Below are 22,848 nucleotides of genomic sequence, written 5' to 3' on the forward strand. Positions count from 1 at the left end.
TACATACTTGGGAAAACACGCAAAATGCTGCTAATGCAATTTGCTTCCAGATGGTAATTGTGTTCTTCACGGATATTTTTCCAAACTTGTTTTACAACATTAATAAGTTGAAACAACAAATTGAATTATGGAAAGGTAAATAAAGCAGAAAATTCATTGCAAACAGAATGCGAAAAGAACTAAATTAAAGGAACGATTTGGGAGTGAGGCACAGATCAGAATTAAAGGAAGCATGATGAATGGACAGCTCTAAACCAGCAAAATGTGTCCGTCTTTTACAGCAGCACAAACCAAGTTCCTCCTGCGACAGCAACACTCAAAGTCAACCAGCCGAACCCAGAGCCAACGGCCACACCTCACCTCCAAAACTTGGGTATTCACAACCATAACCATAAACATAATCATAACCCGTATAATAAGATCACTATTTTCTGCTTCTATTGATATCCCAAAACACGAAGCTGTCCGTTCAATTTCCCTGGCATGCATTAGCAGAGTTTGTTGGTTTTAAATAAGACAATCAAATGCAAGAATTTAAAGAAGTATAAAGATGCCATTCAAAGCACTCTAGTGCGAGATCCTTCGGGTTGGTTTTCAATTTATCATAACATTTATTCTGCACAAAGGGATGGGGGAAAATAGGTCCATAGTTCAACTCTTCCTTTAAGTGTGGATCATTTAACACTCTTTACAGTGTCTCGTGCATTATGTCTTAGTAATTTTCCAATTTTCCTACTCCTGGAATATATACAAGACACTCAATGTGGTCTCACAGCACCAATAGCAAATAATAATATGTTCAGAACCTGTAATTAGTAACGGCAAGCTTCTGCTTTGCAATGACACATCTTCCTATGTACATATAAATAAATCTATTTGATGCTGGTTACCCTGAACTTTTTTTAAAGCTTCGCTGAGCGGGGGAAGGTTAAACTAATTTATTCAAATGGGGACGGCAATACTGCCAAGACAATTGTCTTTATTTTTTGAAACTCTCACATATTACATTATATTTTAAAATATGCACAGTGTGTTTGCACACAAAAGGAATGGATAAACCAATTAGTCTAGAGCAACCAATTTCCATTCACAACCTGCACCAGAAGAACCACAAGCCAAATGATAAAATGACATTAAAACACAATCAAAGATTTCACATGGAAATAAAAGCTGCGGTTAGTTTCTGAAGTAGTTTATTCACAATTGCATATGTGAAGTGCCGATGCATTTATGAAATAAATATTAAACTATCGAACTAACTGATGATTGTACAGTGAATACAATTCCACAATGTGCATTGTGAAATGCAAAATACTAAATGATCATATCTTGTGTGTTTTTACAAATGGACCCTCTTTAAAGGGTCTCATTTTCTGGTCCAATATTGAACTCCAGCATTTCCCATTAATATATGTTGGCGGAAATACATGAATAAGGTTGCGAATTCATGGTTGGAAGGAAAAGGAAAGAAGCAGAGGGCAGCGTTTATATTTTCCCATTTATCTTAAAGCCGAATTTGACTGTGAATTGCAGCGATGGTAATGATCACAGCTACTCACTCTGTGTATTGAGCATATTGCCCTCATTGACATATTGCTGTCATGTAAAATATGTAACAATGGCTGTTCACAACATGCAAAACATTAAAAAGTTAGCACAATTGTCTGATGGTCACAAACTTTGTCAGCTCAAAACACTTTACAGGGCAGGGAATTTTTTTTATAATAAGCTTCCAATCTATATTCAACATGAAGCACAATTTGATTGACCAACAACAGGTGTTTACAACCACTTTTCATGGCAACGTCTCCATTGTACTTAATGTTTATTGAGCCGTGAACATCTTTTAAAGGCTTCCCACTTCCCACTTTTGCTTAATTTTCTAGGTTTGGAGCTTCTGCTCAGGGTGAATGAATAAAACGAACACCAGAAACGTGTCTATCAAATCACACCTATTGTCATGTTTTATATATCATGTATGCATTTACGATTCAAATGGTAGATCACAAAACTTCGACAAAAATCAAATTCTTCACATATTAAAAAAACTAAAAGATGAAAGTAATTATTTTGGTCAGCAAAGCAGCTAATTGTTTTTAATCAAATCAAAACAGCAAATGACCATAGTCTCCAGGAGTGGCAATTAGGGATTGGGACAGAGTTGAACACTATGCCACAACAATTTTATCTCCTTTTCTCTTAATATTTTCTCTCCAAAAATGGACCAGAGGATCATAACATTAGATCACATTATAAACAATTACCGACAGAAAGGTAATGGTTTAAAACATTTTGGAGAATATTTTCCTTCTCTCAGCGTTTTAACCCCTATGTTTATTCTCTTCAAGTGGGCTGGTTGACAAATAGGGCAAATAGGTTTCTCTCTGTATGTAGGTTCAGATATTCAGTAGTTGTGGGCTAATGTAAGGAACGATTCTCAGACACCAATTAGAGAGATTCATACAGTTGACAAAGAATGTCATTTTCTGAAGCTATATCTTTAAAAGGGAACCCAAGGGAAAGAAATGCATACCTTTGAAAACAAAGGGCCGAGTCTATTTGTGTTTTGTATCATCACATTAGCAAATGTGGTCATTTGCCACTTTGTTTTGATTAAAAACTAAAATTAGCCGCATTGTTGACAGAAATAATGACTTGTTAGACATTTTAAAATGTTTATATTTTCAGTTCTAATTATGTCATCTGCGAGACCTGTTCAAAGCCATAATTATCGCCTGAAACGTGGACAGGCTTCACATCTGCCGTGGAATGAAGCAAGCCTGAACCCGTTCTCCTTTGCTCTACCGCACGACTGAATCACGGAGTATCAAAGGAAATGCAAAAGACACAAAACAAAATGCACTGCCAGTTAAGAATCTTCACTATTACCACATTTTTTTATTACAAAGGAAGGGATAGCGTGTTAGTACAATTTATTTCATCATCTTGGCTAACTTGACATCACAGGATTGTTAAATTCACAAGGTTTTACAGACCATCAAATGTTTACAGATTTGGTCTGTTCAAAAAAAAAAAAATTGAAGGCTTTATAATTTAAAATTAAATTACAAAATGGACAGCTATCCAGGCTCCGTGGACACAGGGAGCTTAATAAGTGACACAGATTCATTGTTGATCTGCGCTGAGTTAGCTGTTCTTGGGGCATGTAACAATTGCCCTCAATGCCCTAGATCAGAGAAGACAGTGTCAACCTAGGTACCTGCACCTGGTCTCGATCCACTAACCACAGCTGTATGTGACTATAAGGCAGAACCAGACAGAAACGGTCTCTACCCTGGGGTTAAATAGACTCACTGTCAAGGCTATTGCACAAGTAAATGAAGTGCCAAAGGTAAACAGCGCTCGTGAAATTGACTCCCGTTAAGAATCACGGCCTTCAGAAAAGAGGAAATAATTTTACAAAAATAAAGAAATGGACTAAACTGTTTTAAATTGTTTTGCGATATTTTATATAACTATAATCAATTTTATTTAACAAATATAAAACTGTAAACATTGTACATCTCTTTTTTTTTAAATCTGTAACTGGTATTCTTCAGTAACTAATACAAAGCATTTGAGTATTGAAAAGCAGCGTGGAGAATAGTGACATTGTGCGTGACTTGTTATAATGGGTGATCGTTATAATTGGATGTAGTAATCAAAAGGCAGCTCAGCATCACATCGGGTTGATCTACGCCCGGTATCTTTCAAAAATCCTAAACCAACCCAAGTTGCAGAATGATTTAGGGAAAATGACACTGAAGTTATCAACAAATATGTGCACAACCAAAATAATTTACAATTAAATTGCAATCTCCTGTGTAATACATATTATTAAGGCTAGAAATCATCAGCTTGTGCCAAAGACATGGTCCTTAAAAATCATGCTCGGCTCAAGAAACTTGCAGAATAAATTTGATTATTAAACTTTGGCCTGAGTAATTTGTCTTTCCACTTTTGACCATCAGCTGTTCACAGTTGCTGAAGGGGGGGGGGCTTTATATTTTCTTATGTGCAATTTTACATAAGAGAGCATTTCTGATTAAGAAGATATTTTTTAAAAGTGCCCAGCTTTCGTTTAGATTTTCCTCTCGAGGCATAACACTTTTTTCGACGACACCCACATTCTATTTGAGTCTAGGCAGCTCCACCTTTAACTCAAGGGTATTCAAGGAGAATTTAATCTGTGCACAAAGCTTCAGCTATATGTCGGAAGAACACAAAATTATTTTTCAAAATACTTTGTGCTTTTGGTACTGTTTCAGTGGATTTCATGTTACAAATCTCCAAAGGCAGTAAATGAGGTGTTTCATTCATATTATGAACATTTTAAATGTCAAAGACGCACATGTAATGATTTGCTTAAACATTTGTCAGTTGTACATTACTCAGTGGGCAACAAATGTATATTTTAACAAAATGTAATTTATAATTGGAGATTAGGAAACAACATTACAGGAGGATTGCTCGGAAACTAAAAGTCCAAATATCTCCAGGCGAGGCATATTAATAATGAGAACTAAGGTAGAGCCTTCAATGTTACAAATAATATTCTCATTGAGTTTAGTTTTTGAAAGAAATTACCGCTGTGTTATCGTGACAGATTAGATATGTTTTGCCTTTACTATAACTGAATATGCAGCGGCAGAAAAAGTGTGTTCACAAAACTATCCTGCTTGCGAGCAAGAAATTCCTGGTGACATGAAGGCATTCACCCAAGGTCAGGTAATGACAAAATTCACCACCACCCACTAGGCTGTGTATTCATTTTACTCTCGTTTTTGTCAGAAGTGACTCGAGCATTTTCTGTAAGCTTCATTCATGAATCTGAAGAAAAAAAAATAATCACAATGGGTAGCTTTACAAAGGGTAATCCTATGTTCAGTACATTTTGAACCCAACTTATTCTACACATCCCACATGAGTGCACTCTGGTATAATTCAAAGTATGTTTAGCAATGAGTGATACTTTGAATATTGAGTACTCAGTTTGGGTGGGACAAAAAAGTGATCCGTCAGTTAATAAGAGTGAACACAAGTTTGAAGTACAAATTAGGCATGCATATCGCAGCATAAGGCACAGAAATCGTTCCCGGAAACATCTGTAATATGGTTTTGCAGTAGTTTTGTTATGTTTAAGAATGTAACAGGCAGGCTTATCTTTATTGATAGTACATTGTCCCAATGATTCTATTCAAATACATAACTTCAATCCAGTGGTCACACTATCAATGATTTTGAAGTCAGATCCCACAGTGAGTAATTAGAAATCCCAATTGTACGTCACTTGTAGCCATCTGCCTCATGCACACTTCAGACAGCACCTAACTAACGACAGGAATGCTATTTTTAAATTCTAACTTCATTCTGAACTGCTTTTGCAACTGAAAGATACCTGTTTTCGTTAATAAATAAAATGCAATAGAACTAATTTTCTTTTGCTCTGCTCTACTGATTCGCATTTGCTTGTTTTCAGTAGATTATTCCTTTTAGAAATGTTTAAGCAAATAAAAGTAGTTTCAAATTAAGTCAATGCAAAAGTCTCAATATTTACATTAATCCGATCAAAGGTAAGCAATGCACTAGATATATATATAAAAGAGTTAACTTAATCCAAACAACAAACTATTTGCATCAGAGCATCGAATTTTACATGAAATAAGCTTTTAGCCAATCAGCCGAAAAGCTGTGTGTCGGGCACATCCTTACTGCCCCATTATGCTGCTATTATTTTTCACCCCCTTAAAAATATATACAGTTCCCACATTTAGATACACTTCAATAATGAACATTGACTTTTTGGTGTATGGATGTATCCTCAATTATAGCTCATCAGAATAGATGGGGTGGGATGGAACATACCTCATTGGAGACCCTTTGACTATCATAATCAGAGATTTTACTGGACATTATCTTGCACTAAAAGTTATTCCATGTATCATGTATATGTACACTGTGGGTGGCTCGATTGTAATCATGTCTTTCCATTGACTGGTTAGCAGGCAACAAAAGCTTTTCAGTAACAAAAGCTGGTACAGTGACAATAAACTAAACATAGACCAGGCAAACCAATGTCTTATGGCTCTACTGTAATCTATATATCAGGGTAATAGGTTTTGTGGTTGTCAATGTTCTACTTTCCTTTGGTTGTGTCCCTACGTTCGTTTGAACTGGTGAGACTTGGTACTTTTTACTTTTGTTATTTTTTTCAACTAGTTGCTTCACTATAATTTTTCATTCCAATTGCCTTGCTTTGGGAAAAAATGTTATCCTGTCTCAAGAAAAGAAAATCCTCTAAGATCTGGTGACAGTAGGCCATCAAATGAAGATGCTGGCTTGATTCAAAGATAGACACAAAATGCTGGAGTAACTCAGTGGGTCAGGTGGCATCACTGGAGAAAAGGAATAGGTGACCTTTCGGGTCGAAACCCTTCTTCAGATTAAGTGTCACAACCCAAACGTTACCTTTCTTTTTCTCCAGAGATGCTGCCTGACCTACTGAGTTGCTCCACCATTTTGTGTTTATCTTCCATCTAATGAACGTTTACCTCTTTAAAGAAGTCAGGAATTGGCCAGTTTGCGTCTTGCGATTGTTCTGCCAATCTGTAACTAAGATCCATGTAATGTTTGAAGAAGGGTCGCGACTGGAAGCATCACCCATTCCTTCTCTCCAGAGAAGCTGCCTGTCCCGCTGAATTACTCCAGCTTTTTGTGTCTATCTTCAGCTTAAACCAACACCTGCAATTCCTTCCGACACTAAGATCCATGTACCTGCCTGAACATCAATCATGCCCAGGGTGCTGATGAGAACTGTGGCTTTAAGAGATACAATGGAAATAGTCTTAGAAGAACCTTGCTTCAATTCTTAGTGAATATGGACTTCAAGTGCAAAGTTCTTCCTGATGCAGCACTATTTTTGAAATAGCCATTAAGATAGATTAGGATTCAATTAATTAAGAAAATGGCATCTTGGCCTGGATTTAAATGTGTCTCTGATTGTGGGGTTGAGCAGCATTGTAGGAACATCCCTTGCATAGGTTTGCCTTACTATTGAGTGGAAAAGCTATTGCCAGCACTGAGGGCCTGAATAAGATTAATTATATTCTTTAAAATCAGCATTTCTCAATTGATGAGGAAAATAATGTTTTGACAAATAAATTTCCCCGTGATAACTATTTCTACTTGTCCAATCATATACTATCAAGGCTAAAAAAATTGACTGAAATACATTATACAATACACAATTTGGGAACAAGAATTATAAATGTATTCACCCGATCTTCCAATTGTTTACAGAATACTTCCTTTAAGATCCACTATGCTTCACAGAGAGCCCTACCCCTAGTCTCTTTCCCCCCCCCCATTTATCCTTCCCCAATACTGCATGTCACAGGTTTACGTCCCTCAACATTAGCCAATCTATCCAGCACACACAGGAAAGTACATTTACACAAAGACTTTGTTTCCCTTCTTGACATTGCCTTTTGTATCTGAACAAGGGAAATTGCCAACAGACATAGACTGTTGCTTTCAAACCTGGACCTGACTTCCACATCCATGTCACTGATGTGGAAGCAGCTATCTCCTGGGAATCACTCTCCCCAATCTCTTTTCATGAGCTACGTATGCCTCCAGCCTTCCCACTATCCATACGTCCCGAACTTCTTCTGAATTAAGTTCCTGCATCCAAATCAAACCAACTGAAATTATTGCCGAACAATTATGGGGGGGGTTTCTGCATGGGCATGGGTTTAAACCAGAGGATACCACTCATACATAATGATCCACACTAGATTTGAGGCAAAATCTTACAGTTTCTGGCCAAATACCATAAAAATTTGTATCAACTTGACGACATAGGGTATACGGGGCATATGAAACAATTACTATTACATATAAAGTTTAGCAAGTTTAATTTCAAGAACCATTCAAAGGAGAATCATCGGGCTTTAATTCAGAATGTAGAATTGAACAGTGCTGTCTAAAGCTTCCATCTGCTTTCCCATTTACTCTCCTTATCACGGGGGCCTTTTGTGCTGCGGTAAAGTTTTTCCTGACACTGCCAATCCTCTGGTACCTCACCCAAGATGCCACCCTACACAATGAACATCGGCATTCACCAATACGATGAGTGTTTGCAATCTGTTTAACAATCAGAGGCGACCAACTGAGCTCAATTCTTCCTTCCACCCACCAGTGCTGTCCAAGTGGGGCCATCGGCGAGTGATCATGAAAGGGCTCGCTGGCAGATACCCCCTCTCCTGGTTCAGAGATAGTGAGGCCAACTGCATCTCCCACAGCCTCACCACTGGCTGAGAACAATTAATTCAGTGCAGACAAAAGATCAAACTGAGCCCTCCCTAATCTCTATGGCTTTGTACCATTTATTCACAAGTCATCAGAGAAACATTACGCATCATTTATGCCACAACTATAAATCTATGCTCCAATTTGCTAACTGGATCCCAATAAAACTAAAAGTGCAAACAGTGCAGCGTTATTTACCCCCAACTTGGGTTGGAATAAAAATGTTCATTTCCTGATGCTAGCTTAAAACCAGCTGCAAATCAAAGTCATTCAAATCACATTCATGTAAACACTCTAAATCAAATAGTCGGTCACTCTGGCCCCCAAGGAAAACCACAGCATAATAGGTCTAACAGTATTAGGTGTTTTATGTCAATGAATACTTTATGTTCTCTACATGTCGTGTGATATGTGGTAGATGATTATGCAATCGGTTGCCTGGGTTCCAACAAGGTTGCAGAACAGTTACTGACAGAAAGATCCCAGCAGAATCGCCAGCAATGCACCCGCAGCACACACCAAATGCAGCTGCGATGGATGATGCATTGACCAATGCAGCATGCAGGAAAATGACCGGCACAACTACAATGCAGATCACCCAAAATTACAATGCAGATCAGCCCTCGATGTAATTGCAAAAACAATTTTGAGCATTCACGTCAGTTCAATTCAAACACTCCATTTGCACATCAAAACACACTCAGCACAATTTGAAATTATCATCAGATTCCGACAAATATTCTAATTTGTAAAAACCAAGTCAAAAATAGTTGATATAACCAGGCTGCTAATATGTATTTTAATAACATTTCTGAAAGATAATGGCTTTGTTTCCCCATCTTTCATTCAAGTTTATAATATCCATAGGAGGGAGGGTGTTTACTGAAATCTGTTTTGTGATACATAAATTCACAAAAGTGGTAATGGCAACAGAGTTTGTGGGGGAAAAGATACGGAATATCAACAAGAATATTATTTTTTTGCAAGTTAATCACCAATTCCAAGATGACTTCAGCAAATCAGCAGCAGTGATAATCAAAACCAAGTGAAAAATATCTCTGCAAAAATGTCCTTAAAAAATATTGCACCTTCCACATCCCCTGCGTGTCCCCAACTACACTGTACTCAGTTAATTACTATTAATGTACTGTCACAGGTGATTAGTTGGCAAATAATGAAAGCAGCATTCTCATGGAAATGTCATTACAATAGAAAGATATAGAAAGTGTTCAAAATATTAGATGCTCAATGTGTAATCATTGTACAAAGCGTTCTCTTCTGCTTTGTATTTCTCCACACAAACTGGCACTGTGTTCTTACACATGCCCTCTCACCATCAGAGGGCATGAAGAAAATCAGTGGAATAATGGCAAGAGCTAAATTACTGATGACAAATAAACACAATCACCAAATGCCCAATAAATTTTAAAAAAAAAGGAAACCAATAACAAAATGAGAGCTGATTTTGAAATGTCCTATTTGGAAATACTTTAAAGTTGTAAAATGCTCATAAACCGGAGGTAATTTTTTCAACACCCCATTCAGTTTACCATGCGCAATTCCTTATGAGGAATGTCTGAGCAAACGTTATTTTTGTCATATTATTATATATTATTATTTATATTATTTATTATATATTAAGATCTTATTTTCTTAATATCCGAACTGAGTCAAGCACAGTAAAAACAAAATGTAAGCATGCGTTGATCATAAGGTGTACATAGAAATCAGAAATCAAAAAGGTGGGTGCACAGGCTATAATGATACTGCTTACATTTTTTCCTCAAGAAAAGTGAGACCACTGTCGTAATTAAAAACAAAATGACTAAAAATCTTATCAACTTATTTTACCATTTGTTTCTCGTTTGCCTTCGGAGGAGCGTTAGTTATGGAAATAAATCTACCGCTGCCCTCAATTGTTGCAATCACTTTGAGAAGTTGAGAATTTCTCTGAACTACACGCTGACTGTCAGTGCAAAATGATAACCACCACCAATAACCCTAGAATGATCATCTTGTACGTTGGGGGAAGAAAAAAAAACTTTCCTCCAACATAATTGTACTTTTGCTGTAAAACAATTTTGCAATTAATTTACTAATATGAATATGTGGGTGGATTGGATTACAAATGATTAAAGTCCGCAGCCCCTTCCCTAGTACATGTCTAAACACTGTGCAGAGTAAATGCGCTGACTGCTGTATCCATGTTATCCCCTAATGTAAACTGTCTGCTACAGTAACCAAAAGAAGTTTACGTTTTGCTACAAAATTTAAAACAGACCATTTTAATCGCAAACGATGCAAAACTACACCCACCGTTTCTGTGTGAGTGGATTGACCATTGGAATGATGGAGATTTAAAAGGAAAAGAAATTCAATTTAATATTCCCAGTCTGGTCAGTTTGTAAATGCGAGTTGAAAGCATGTGTTTTCTTTCCACGTTATATAAAAATAATACGCCGATTAAGTTGCATCGGAAGAAACCAATAGAAAACTCTGCTCATTAAAGCCGCTTTAAATTAGATATATGGGGGTAAGGGGAGGTTGTTGTAAATGAGAGAGAAAATAAAACAGCCGATGCTTTTCTAAACAGACTGAGTGAATAAAGATCAGCGGGAGCTGCAGAGTAAATAAATAGTAAGATTAGAGAAGGCGGGGATCTCAATTCAAAGCCAGCACAATACACAAGCTCCAAAGCTTTAGCAGCCGCCGAGTCCTCGCTCTTTAAAAAAAACTGAATTTTCCAAAGAAAATTTCAAATTAGCACTTCGGTGCATCGGCCATCTCGACGGGATACAGCAGAAAGGATTCTAACAGCTTTAACACGCTCGGGATTTACCCTAAAAGCAGTAAAGGTTTTAACAGGAAGGAGAATCCATTTCGGTTTTAATCAAGGAGTGTTTCTTTTCTCTTAATACATATTATAAGATATATGACTTCCTTTAAATCAGAACCGGTTCGCGGCATTTGAGGGGATTGCTTCTTGTTTAACAAGACGTCCAATTAGTTAGCGCTTGAAAGTTAATTTCTTTGGAGTTTGAATTAATAATCCGAGGAAGAAATGTCGACTAACAGGCAACCTACCTACAAACCATCGCCCTGTTTGCGTATCTGTGAGCTCACTAAAGCAGCAATTAAATCCCAAGGCGTTCCGCAGCCTCCACTGTCTAATTTCAGACAGTACCTTTCATTTAGAAGCGATATCTGCTTATGCGTTGACTCCCACCATATAGTTTGGCCTCAAGAGTGTAGGGTACATTGAAAAGCTTCAAAATTCTGCTTCGGGGACATTAAGAGTTTGCAAGGTTGTATGCCCCAAGTGAGCCTCGGTCCGTTCTTCCAAAGGAAGCAGAATAATTGTAAATGAAAGCCATGATTAAGGGATAAATGCTGATTGTTTCAACAACATAAAGAGACAGCCAGTTGTAATACACTTTCGGAATCTCTCGTTTAATCCTTGAGTTGGATTCAAGAGCCCAGAAGAATTAAGAAAGGCGAGCGTCGCGTTTAATGTATTTAGTTTCAGCCAACGAAGTAAAGTCGTCATTTTATTTTTTTTAACTACTCTACCTTAAGAGTGCGGTTGTGCTTGGCTGTTTTCACCGCAATGAGACTCATGCACACTGACCCCGTCCAGTCAGGGCAAAGCTGCCCTCAGAATCAAAGTGTGGGTTTGGAAATGACGCCACGTTTGTTTGTTTCATCGTTCATTTTCAGTCCCAGTCTCTCTCCGCTGTTCAAGGAAGATATCGGCGTACTTTTCTCCGTTTCTGCGGTCGCTCTCTGAAGTATTTCATGACATTCTTACAGACTCTGCTAAGATTCTCGCTTGAATGGTATCAAGTATTTTCGAGCAATGTTAATAATTCTCTAGGAAATGCCTCGTTGTCTACAATAAATGCAATGCAGCAAGAAGGGACGAAGTGAATTAAGGCTTCAATGACGGGGCTTTAATCTGTAATGACTCGATTTTTTTTAATTGAGCAAATGGTTTCACTAGTGGACGGTTGTGTTGCATTCCGCGTTTCTAATTCACAAACTAGAATCGCCTGGGTTTATACGTGTCTGAACGAGTAATCAGAAGCTCTATCCATTTAATACGCCACATTAAGACCAAGAAACGGCGTTAGTGCCGAAAGCGGTCATTTGTACACGAAATTGCAACCCGGCTCACGCCACGTTAACAGGCGCGATCTCAGTGTAGAATATTTTATTTTTTCACCGTGATATTTTTGGTTAAGAAAGTGTCAACAAATACAATTCGAAGAAAATCCCGGAAACCCATTTCATTTGAAGGAATCGGGAGATGCGAGGGATATTCGGGACTTAGCAAAACACCTCAATAAATCAGCGACGGATGTGGCGTGAGGAGGGGAGATCTATGCCAGGAGAGGCGATGGTTTCCAATCGCACGGCTACTGGGTGTAGCAAATGAGGACAGGAGAGTATAAACTCCCGGAACTCCCACAGCTTCTTTGAAATATGTTTTCAGATAGATAACATCAATGATTATTTCATATTAAATATATCCCAAATTTTTGACGCGTCTCATCAATGGATCCTGACTTTAGTCTGGTATTGATCGACCTTTATAGTGTTTTTAAGTAAATAACGTTGCGTGGATACGATCTCCGCTTTAAGAGATGTGCATGTCTGTGTACATACCTGCAGCCATTGTCTCTGCGAGGTTTAAATGAAACGTTCGCCATATGTACATATCTCTCTGATAGCACAACAAACACTCTTCACATCTGCATCTCCCCATTACCTGTTTCATCTGATAAAAAGTAATAAATCAACTCGTCTATCGACTTGTCTGACCAATAAATCTGTTTGGCTAATAAAACTATCTAAATATTGATCTACGTTTCTATTGACAGGCAATTTCACAAATAAAATAGGAAACCTTTACAAGCGGACGGTGTCGTTGGCCAATGGGAAACAAAAGTAAAGAGTGTGGCGGAGGGGAGACTCGAAATGGCCGTGCCAGATTAAAGACACGAGAAACCTCGAGGACTCACTCGATCGCGAAAAATCAAACTCTCCATGTGGGGGTGGACAAAAGCTGACGGGGAGATTACAGCAAATAAAAGTACAGAATCTGCAATGGGAGACATGGTAACGGCGAAAAAAAATGGCATGAATTAAATTTCTGTTGTACGTGTTTATGGAAGAGATAGATGCTCGAGAAGAGAACGAGTGTTGGATTGGAATGTTTAGTTTTATTCTTCCTACAATAACATTTAAAATATTGAAAGCAGAGGTTAAACGTGCAAAATTATTGATTTGGACGATGCTATGCTCGTGCACCGTGGGTCTTTTCACTATTTCTATTTTGGAAAGCAGTGCATGTTGCATGGTATCAGCATAGTCACACGTTGCTTTGCCAGCCCCAGAAAATACATAGCATTACTATTCCTGCTCCAAATATGCGGGGGGGAAAGCGAGGCAGAAAATGGCAAGCATCCCAAGATCATTTTTTTAAACATTCTGAAAATCTATCGGTATTTACTTTTCTGTATCAGGGGTGCATTCTGAACCGGAATTGACCCAAAACAGACAGCTGCAAACGATACGAATTATTCGTCGCCAGACCATTCAATCCCAGCTCAACTTTGTTTCATAGATTCCTATTCTACCCTCTGCCTGACTCCTCGGTCGCATTCCTAAATAAATTATAATTTATAATATCTAGTAAACTACGAAATGCTAAAAAATAAAGTGCATACAGCAAAGATCGCATCTAACTTGTACAGCAAACCGACAAGGTTTTCTTAGATACTACTGGGCATTTTGTATCACTTGGTTGGACTAAAGCAAATCCTATTCGAGAAAGTACGTTGTTTCTGAATCATGTTGCATATAAACAAAATAAAACGGGAAATAATGTGTCTATAATATATATTAATATTAATATAAATATTAATAAATATATATATAAATTGTCTGTTTATATAATTAAAATGAATCGGTCGAATTTGAGGTTTCATTTTGTTAAAGTATTTACACTAAACGGCTTTATTTTATGTAATTTGATTACTGTCTATCAATACAAAGATCAATTGCTAGTTAAAAGCACGAACAAAAGGATATTTTAAAACTCATATCTCTTAGGAAAAAAAATCGCTTCTTAAACGTACATGACATACAATGGCCAAAAAAAGGCAGGATATTGGGGTTTAATCAGTGGGGTGTGATGGGTCACTTTAGGAAAATGGAGATTGCGCCTGTTTAGATTGGTTTTATTGCCGTCAGATTAATGAAACGTGTTGACTCGGTGCCAAGTGCATGAAGCGAAACGTTAGAACACCCGTATTACTGGCCTCGCGTCTATTCAGAATCCCTGTCGTTATTCTCAAAGACGGTCATGATTTCAATATTCCTCACAACCTTGTCATCTTGCTGGTCAAAATACCCAATGGAAGTCTTGATTCGCATTCGGAATTCTAATCCCCAGATGCTGCCATTCCCCAACATTATCGTCGCCTTTATATAACTCCTATTTAAAATTCTAACCATCAGTAATTTAACAATCCGAAGGTTTATGGACAGAAATGTTGCCTTTCACAAGACTGCTGCAGTGTCTACTCAGCATTAGTCTGGAAGCAAGAAGGAGAAAAAGATCGAAAAATGACGTGGATATTTTTCTTTCTAAATTTCCTTCCACACGCTTCCACAACTCTGCAACTCACCAGGCGCCTGACAGTGGAGCCGATGAGCGGGTAGTGTGGGCCACCTCAATGGTGACCCTTTAACTATTTGCCTCTGTTACACACGGAGAACCCCATCGCATCTTTTACACAGCTAAACCCCACCAAATGTTGCATTTACTGCTCGAACTTGTCAGTATACGGAAAAGTGAGCGGTGACTGAGCGGTCTGTTGAGGGGTTGTTTTTTTTTTGGGGGGGGGGGGGGGGGGGGGGGGGGGGGGAGATTAATTCAATGACTATTCTCGGCGGTGACTGAAGTGATTTTTTTTTACCCCCATCAGATATGCTAGCAAGCCCAACCTCAGCCTTGCCATCGTCAACAGCTCGAACAGGGCGCTTAGGTACATGTGTTTCCCCCCTTTTCTTTAAAAAAAAGGATGAAACTTGATCCAAACTATATACTTAGAAACCATCGCTGGGAAAAAAAAAATCTGAAACACCAACATCCAAAACATCTGCTCTGACAAAACCAAGAACTGACAACCTCTATTATGTTACTGCTGTTACTACAGAGGAATGCCGTGAAGCAACATTAGTGAACGACTACGATGGCTTGAATGTGGATTCTACGTCTGAGAAAGTGACTTGGAATGGCGCAGTACACTGTTCGGCTTTGGGAAGTGTACGATTCCACAGCAGTGTACTAAATAAAACCATCTATGTCGTTATTATTATATACAGTGTATAATTAGTAATTAATTCCAAGGACACGATAGGCGCTTACACACCAAACCAAACTCTGCATTCTGTCTTATTTCCTCCTTGTGGAGGAGACGGCGGAACACTCTTTTTGCTCCATCGCCTGTGTAGTATTTGTTTAACAGAATACCAGAAACACTTGACCAAGTTTCTGAATGCCGAGTGAACCCATTTTCACCCTCACACTTCGCAAACCATTTTAGAAACCGGATTTTCGAGCATTACACCACACCACAACACACCCGCAGACAGACATATTGCCACTTAAGCTGAATACTGAACGTGACAGCGATCTCTCTCTCTCTCTCTCACTCTATTTGAACAACTCCATTCAATATCGCCGTGCATTACATCTCTGTAGAATACGTAGAGAGGGTCCGAATCTTCCATTTATTACATTATACTTCATCAGAATACAGATCTCCACTAACAGTCTCTGTAGTGAAGGTGACTAGTGGGTCTCTATTGGATAGCTGTGTTTCTATACGCCATGGCCGTCCTCAATATACCTTTCTGCAGAATATGTTACATTTTACCAGAATTTTAATTTTAGCACAAACTGTTCAAACCAAGCTTTCCCCAATAAACAGCTTTTAGCTGTTAATAAAGTAAAATGATGAATACTTTGCAGAACATTGCTGTTGGTAACAGCTATTACAAAAACCCATGCTTTCGGGTTTAAAAAAAATCAGAGCTATTTTCAAAACAAAAAAATACGACTTGGCGGTCTAGACTTGCAGACAAAGATATTTACACACATGGGTTGCTGTTGAGACCCACTAACCTGAATGCGTGGCCATGGGGAGGGGAGATGGAAAATATTTCGCAGGTTGGAAATGAGCCGGGTGCGGAGCCGTGCTGTGGCCGGTCGAGGCGATTCTTCCGACGGCTCGGTGAGCCAGGGCGCCCCGCTCCCTGGCCGCTTCCACGCCGAGCGCATGAGAGAGGAGGTGGGGAGGAGGAGCGAATTCCCTGCCGTCCATAACGGACTGAGTTCACCCTCAATATACAGATCCACAAAGCCAAGCGAGTCTCCGGAAAGGATTCAAGCGGATCCAAGCTCATCTGGGCGTTCAGTTTTACAGCCAGCCGAATCTTCCATGCTCTGCAACAGAAGAACAACCAGCCATCAATCGTGCATCTGCACGGGGCGTCAAACCCGGGAAAGAGAAAGTTTGCAGGCTCAGTCGTTCCATCGTGCAACCGCCGTACTGCACCAAGTACACTTACATGAAATGAGAACTCACACCCTTCTCGATAATTCAAAACCATTCAATTTCCAAATCCCTTGTAATAATAGCCAAACCCAGGGAGTAGAAAATGCAGGATAATCTTTCTCCAACCAAATTATATTAACAGGGGATGCACAATCGCTCGAGACTATTTATAAAAAAATGTGTAAAATATAGACATAATTATATTTTAATTCATTCCCTTTTATCAATCACATCGATTTACCTCAACATTCGGTAGTCTTAAGAATAAAAGAAAATTACCCAAATATCAGCACTTTACAGAGACTGCATTCAGCGCACGGCTGCCGGGACATAAATTACTCCTGACACTCAGAGGATTAGACAATGAAATGTTTATTAAAGGCGGCCCCTGTTTCTAAGACGAATTGGTTTAGGGGACAGAATTTTTTTCCGTATTTTTCTTTAACATTTTGTCCGGTTTATTTATGCAGATTATATATATGTATGCACCGTTTTCGTGCAATAACGCGGACAGTCTGAAGCAACAATAATTCAAGACTCTGTCGTTCACTTAGATGTTTTTAAATTGGTCTCTTTTTTTAATGTATCCTCTTCATTTTGCAATATCCCCCTTCTCCTACTTTCACTGTCTGAATTTTCATCTGACATTAATTTCGGGATGATATTTCCAATACAATAACACGCTAAAATCACAGAACAGTGTGGAATAATTTAAATGCACGACAGTTTAACATTGTAAAATAACTGAAAGATTTCCGCTCATCAAGCAAAATTAACCTGAAAAATCGGATATTATGTGCAAAAAGCACCGTGTGTAAAATACTAACAATATGCGTCCCACAGCAAAAAAAAAATAACGCATGCTATTCAATAAATTGTAATTTCAAAAATATGCCGCAAAAATGCTGCAAAAATCAACCGACTACAATCTATATTTTAAAGCGAGCTAGAATCGGAATGTATAAAATGCTCGTTTTTTGTAATACGGGCAGTCGGGTTGTCAATTTACATTATAATATGATTACTATTTGCTTCGGTGTGCTCCTTAATCTCCCCAACTGCTGTGTTTTAAAATTAAAATCCAGGCCTTATCTTCACGCCGACAAAACGGCGGTGAAAGCTATCACTCTTTTTTAAAAACTGTTTTTACAACGTTTAGTGTGGGTTTTTTTTAAATGAGGACGTCTCTCAAAAATGCAGAAAAGGAATGAGCCATTCGGTATCGTTACAGTGTGATAAGAAAGCTGCCACCGCTCAGATCGCTCCCTCTGTTCAATGTCTTCTTGATAATATCAAAGGCAACGCGGCGGTCCCTGGGATTTTCGACCTTTATTCAGATTTTTTTTGTGGTTGTTAATTTTTTGGGAAGCATTTGAAAAGGTGTTTTTTTTGGTTGGGTGAATTTGCTCGGCGCGCACTGTCCTTCCGAGTGAAGCCAGAGAAGAGAGCGCTTGGAGCGGATGTACAACAGCCGCCCACTTGGAGCTTCTGTTTCCGTTTTAAATACACGGATAAAAATGGGATTTCGCAAACAAAAAAATCGAACGCGGCTTGTTGATTACATTGCTTTGAATAACCCCCAAAAAAACAGACTGCCAAACACTAGGTTACAGTTAAAATAACAAATATTTCAATTCTTATGTTTGCATTTTGAAACTTTTATTGCATATATGTAGCGAAAACGTGTACTTACTGGAATTCCGAGTATACACTGAAAAAAGAAAATGTTTTTTAATTATCTGGACGCTATGTGACATGCTACACTTCTGAAAAGGTTGCAGTGAGCACGAGCACCAAAAGATTTCTTACTTCAACAACTTGTCTGTACAATGAGGTGCGCACCGCTAGCAATCCCGGACTCCCGTCAATCAGCCTGTGTAAACAAGATTTCCATTGGCTGGCGCCGCGCCCGTAATCTGCCCATCAACCAGTGTCAACAAGCCTCTGATTGGCTGGAGGCCAGGCCGCGCCGGGCCGCATGAGAAGCAATTAGGGCGCGGCGACGGTTTCGGGGCGCCCCTGGCCGCGGGTTGAAAGGGAGGGAGACGTATAAAGGGAGGTGACGGTTTCGCGGCGGCCTCCGGGAGAGACCCGAATGGCCCTTGAGCAGAAAAGGGGGAGAGTGGAAGTGTGGAGATGTGGTGCATGCAGGAGGAGGAAGGTGAGCTTTTTTTTTGGACTGGGGCAATGGTGGCTGAGAAGAAAGAGGAGAGGGGGGTGGGGAGAAAACAATTACGTGGAGTGGAAAGAAATGCAAAGAGGAAGTTTCAGAACATTGAGGGAGTGGGGTGAGCAACGAGGAAGAACAAAATGCAGAATGTGAAAGTCTCCTCTGGAGGTGCTGGAAGGAAACAGGAGAAGCGAAGCAACAGACTTTTTGCAAAACCAGGAAGCCAGCGCAAAGATGACTCCGATTGAACGAAATACAACCGAGGAGCAACACATGGGTAGACTTATTGAAAGCCCTTTAAAGGCACACAGCGGTGGAAGGTACAAATGCTTTAATCGACATAAAGGCACAAGATCAGAAGAAGGAAAAGAAAAACGGGAGATCTGAAGAAGTTGGGATAACTATCCGTGCACGAAAGGGTGGAAAGAAATGCAATTCAAGACGCCTGGCGCGAAGGGGAAGTTTGGAAGGCCATGTGCTTGCAGTAAACAAATAATAGCGTGTTCTTGCATCCGCGTGGATTTAATTCTCCAGTGCAGACGTTTCAAGAGAAGTGAATGGCAAATCAAGGTGGGTTTAACAAACTGATTTATTTCCTAATTCTATTTTCTCATTCATTCACTACCTTCTGAGGAAATCCGTCAATAATATTTTTTTGGTGCACCTGGTTCTTACTCCTAGTTTAACTTGTGTTTCTCTCCTTTTTGCTTCTCTCTCTTTCTCTCTCTCTCTCTCACTCACTCACTTGCACCAACAGCCAGCGCACAGAGGAGTCCTGTTGAAGCCTAGAGGACTAGTGGATTGGATAATTAATGCAAAATGACTGATCGCTCTTGAAGAAGGCAAGTCCTGCAAAGAGGATTGTGCGTGATCAATGAAGCATCACTGACTGACAGTTTCCTTCGATCTTACACCCAGACCCAACTACCGGAACGAGGACTTGTCACCAGAGGCCGGAGGCTACTCTCTACATGCTTGCAGCGCAACGTAAAAAAAAAACACACACAAAAAAAAGGGAAGAGAAACGGGACGCATCTTGATCAGTTTTGTAAAACAAAACGCAGAAGGGAACGATAGGTAAAAAGACAATAATGTACAATTGCTTCTAAGAGAATGACAATGACTGCTTGGAAATGTCCTATCTGTATATTTCATTAACTTTTCAATGCAAGGATTTGCACAGGCACCAGTTGTGAATTGGTATAGTGCATACAAATACCCATTAAATGTGTTAAAACCCACAGTGCCGACATCTGTTTTTTTTCCCCTGCCGTAAATTGTCAGTTTTAGACGGCTTTCATGAATTCTGAACCGTTCAACCAGTGATCTCTGGGCTTTCAGTCTGATTCGGAGGCGTGAGCGACAGAACCCGCCGCTTCGGAAAGAATATAGAGCTCAGAAGGCGAAAAAAGGGGGACCATTTAAGTAGGAAAGGCACCAGTCGGTGATCTTGCTGTATGATTTCAATATAGATTGTAAATAGGGTCTCAGAAAGAAAGACTGTTACTTTAATCCACCTAGCTTTGAGTGAATGTGAGAAATCTCTCTAATAGGGGAGAGCATCTGTGTTACATTATAAGCTGTTGAGGTCACTCTCGTAAATGGTGGAAGCTATTGGCACGGTTGCTTCATTACGAGGCATTTTATTGAAGAAAAACGTAAACTTAAACGAAGCTCGAAAAGTCTAAAAAGCAGCGGATGCCTAGTGCGCTTTTTAATCGCCTATTTAATTGGAATTTCAGACATTTTACACAGATCACGTACCCAGAGTTGTGCGTTTTGTTTTAAAGTGGGGAGTGGTTGAAGATCTGGTTTTAGTTTTAATAAGTTGGAACGTACCGATCGCCATAAAGAGCACTTTAAAACATCAATTAAGAGAAAGTGTTTCAAAGATAAAGCAGATGTCTGTTCGTACTTTGTATTACAATTGTAAGTGGCTAACGGAAAAAATAAAACGCATAAAAAGCTGGAATACCTCATAAGGTCAGACATTTCCTCCTTGGGCTCGAACAGCTTTTTATCAAAAAAATAAAAATAAACAATTTGTATAATGGGCTCTTTATGTACAGAGACGCTCACACGCCATATCATGAAGTTACTATCATGTAAAAGGAAAGTAGCCTAATGATTGAAAATAAAGATAGTTATCCCCAATCCCAGTTGCTGGGCCTTTCTATTTGTAATGGCTATTTATTTAACGTTACCAATATTTAGTTCGGGAATAAGTGTGTAAAGAGGCGACGATTTACCAAAAAAAATAGTGTCGGATATAGGAATCCAGACAAATCTGATGATGTTTTCTTCCCCAAAATTTGTCTGGGGGAGGGAGGGAGGGGGGGGAGGGGGGGGGGGGGGGGGGGGGGGTAGCCGTGCAATGGGATAAAATATACAACAGATTCAATTGCAATTTTAAAGGTAGTTAAATTTCCCGTCGCGGGACTTCACTCTAGAGCTTTGTTCTTTTAACGTGTTTCTACATTTAAGAATAGAGAGCACGTGGAAACACAGTGGCCAGAGAAAGGGGAAAAATCCCAAACATCTATTGTGCTGTTTCTCTACCATTGTCCCCCCGCCCCCGCCACGAGAATTTCTACTTCTCGATTCTTGAAAGCCAGGGTGCGAAAATATCGAGTCCCAACTCTGAACCTGGTTAAGGATCCGCCACGTACACTCCGTAATCGCCCTGCTGCTTAAGTAAGCACAATGTAATGGGAGTTTAGCACAATGTAAACCGCACGGCCGCCAGCTCTCAAATCAACTTGAGATGAGGTGGCCTCCAACATTTTTTTTTTGCGCCTATATCAATATTAAACAAATTGCGTCGCATCTAATCTGCCCTCTTCCACCATACTTTCCCATACAAATGTCGACAGTCTGAACTCAGAGCTCTGTTGTTACATTTAGTAACCGAGAACGTTTACTTTCAGACGCACTGAATGTGTTTTGTCTCAAAATAAAATCTCGATAGCAAGGAAAGAAACGGACTTCCCTAAAATCAAAATACCACCGATCTCGAAGTCTGACAAGATCTTATTTAAGTACATTTATAGAGGGGGTTGGGGTGACCTTAATCTATCCACATTCAATTATTGCTAGCTGGATAAGTTTTTAAGCATGTTATTACAAATTCTAATGCTACATTACTGCGAACAACTGGCCCTTACAATATTCGAATAAGTTATTACCATTTTCTTTTGTGAATATCGTTTGTTGCTTCGGCAGATTAATTTAAATGGATTTGGCGATTTCTGATTAGACCCACCGCCTTCGTACATTTACTGTGGGACTTGCATGCGGCGAATGTGGGCGAGGTGATATTGAACGTTCAACTGGAGATAAATGTTTTTTTTGAGATTTGCTTTATTCACCCATGAGTAATTACTTAAACAATTGTTAAATTTGTTATACAATTGCCCAACAAACAAGCGGCCTATTCCTGACAATATATCAGATTTTCTTCTTTTTTTTAATAGCAGACTTTTGGCAATGCCTTTCGCGGCGTGGCCTTTCTGTTTTGGGTGTACGGATAGAGTTAGAAGTCCTTGTCGTTTTAAATAATAAACTTGAACGTTCATTGCAGAATCTTCCACAAAGGGCTACGCTTAAACTAAAAGGATTTTATGACCAGTCGGAGCTGTTAATTATCAATTTATTGCATAGCAATATGACGAAGACACAATCGATGCTCAATATGGGAGGTAGTTATTAGCAATCGCTATCTGCTGATGAATTTATGTATTG

General features: G+C 39.2%; 1 protein-coding gene and 1 long non-coding RNA gene across 2 annotated transcripts in view; one reads left to right on the plus strand and one right to left on the minus strand.

Moving 5' to 3' along the window:
- The window catches only part of bahcc1b (BAH domain and coiled-coil containing 1b), a 275,740-nt gene extending 256,951 nt beyond the window's left edge, over window positions 1–18,789 (minus strand). The window contains 2 exon segments of the mRNA XM_055653977.1: window positions 16,505–16,825; window positions 18,631–18,789. Of these exon segments, the coding sequence (XP_055509952.1) occupies window positions 16,505–16,703 (199 nt within the window). The 5' untranslated portion in view covers window positions 16,704–16,825; window positions 18,631–18,789.
- Window positions 18,790–19,051: 262 nt separating this feature from the next.
- LOC129708308 (uncharacterized) lies at window positions 19,052–20,348 on the plus strand. Its single transcript, XR_008725324.1, has 2 exons — window positions 19,052–19,677; window positions 19,865–20,348. It is a non-coding gene; the product is annotated as an uncharacterized LOC129708308 (long non-coding RNA).
- Window positions 20,349–22,848: the final 2,500 nt, after the last annotated feature.

Source organism: Leucoraja erinacea, chromosome 23 (assembly GCF_028641065.1).
Source record: "Leucoraja erinacea ecotype New England chromosome 23, Leri_hhj_1, whole genome shotgun sequence".
Classification (NCBI taxonomy): Eukaryota; Metazoa; Chordata; class Chondrichthyes; order Rajiformes; family Rajidae; genus Leucoraja; species Leucoraja erinaceus.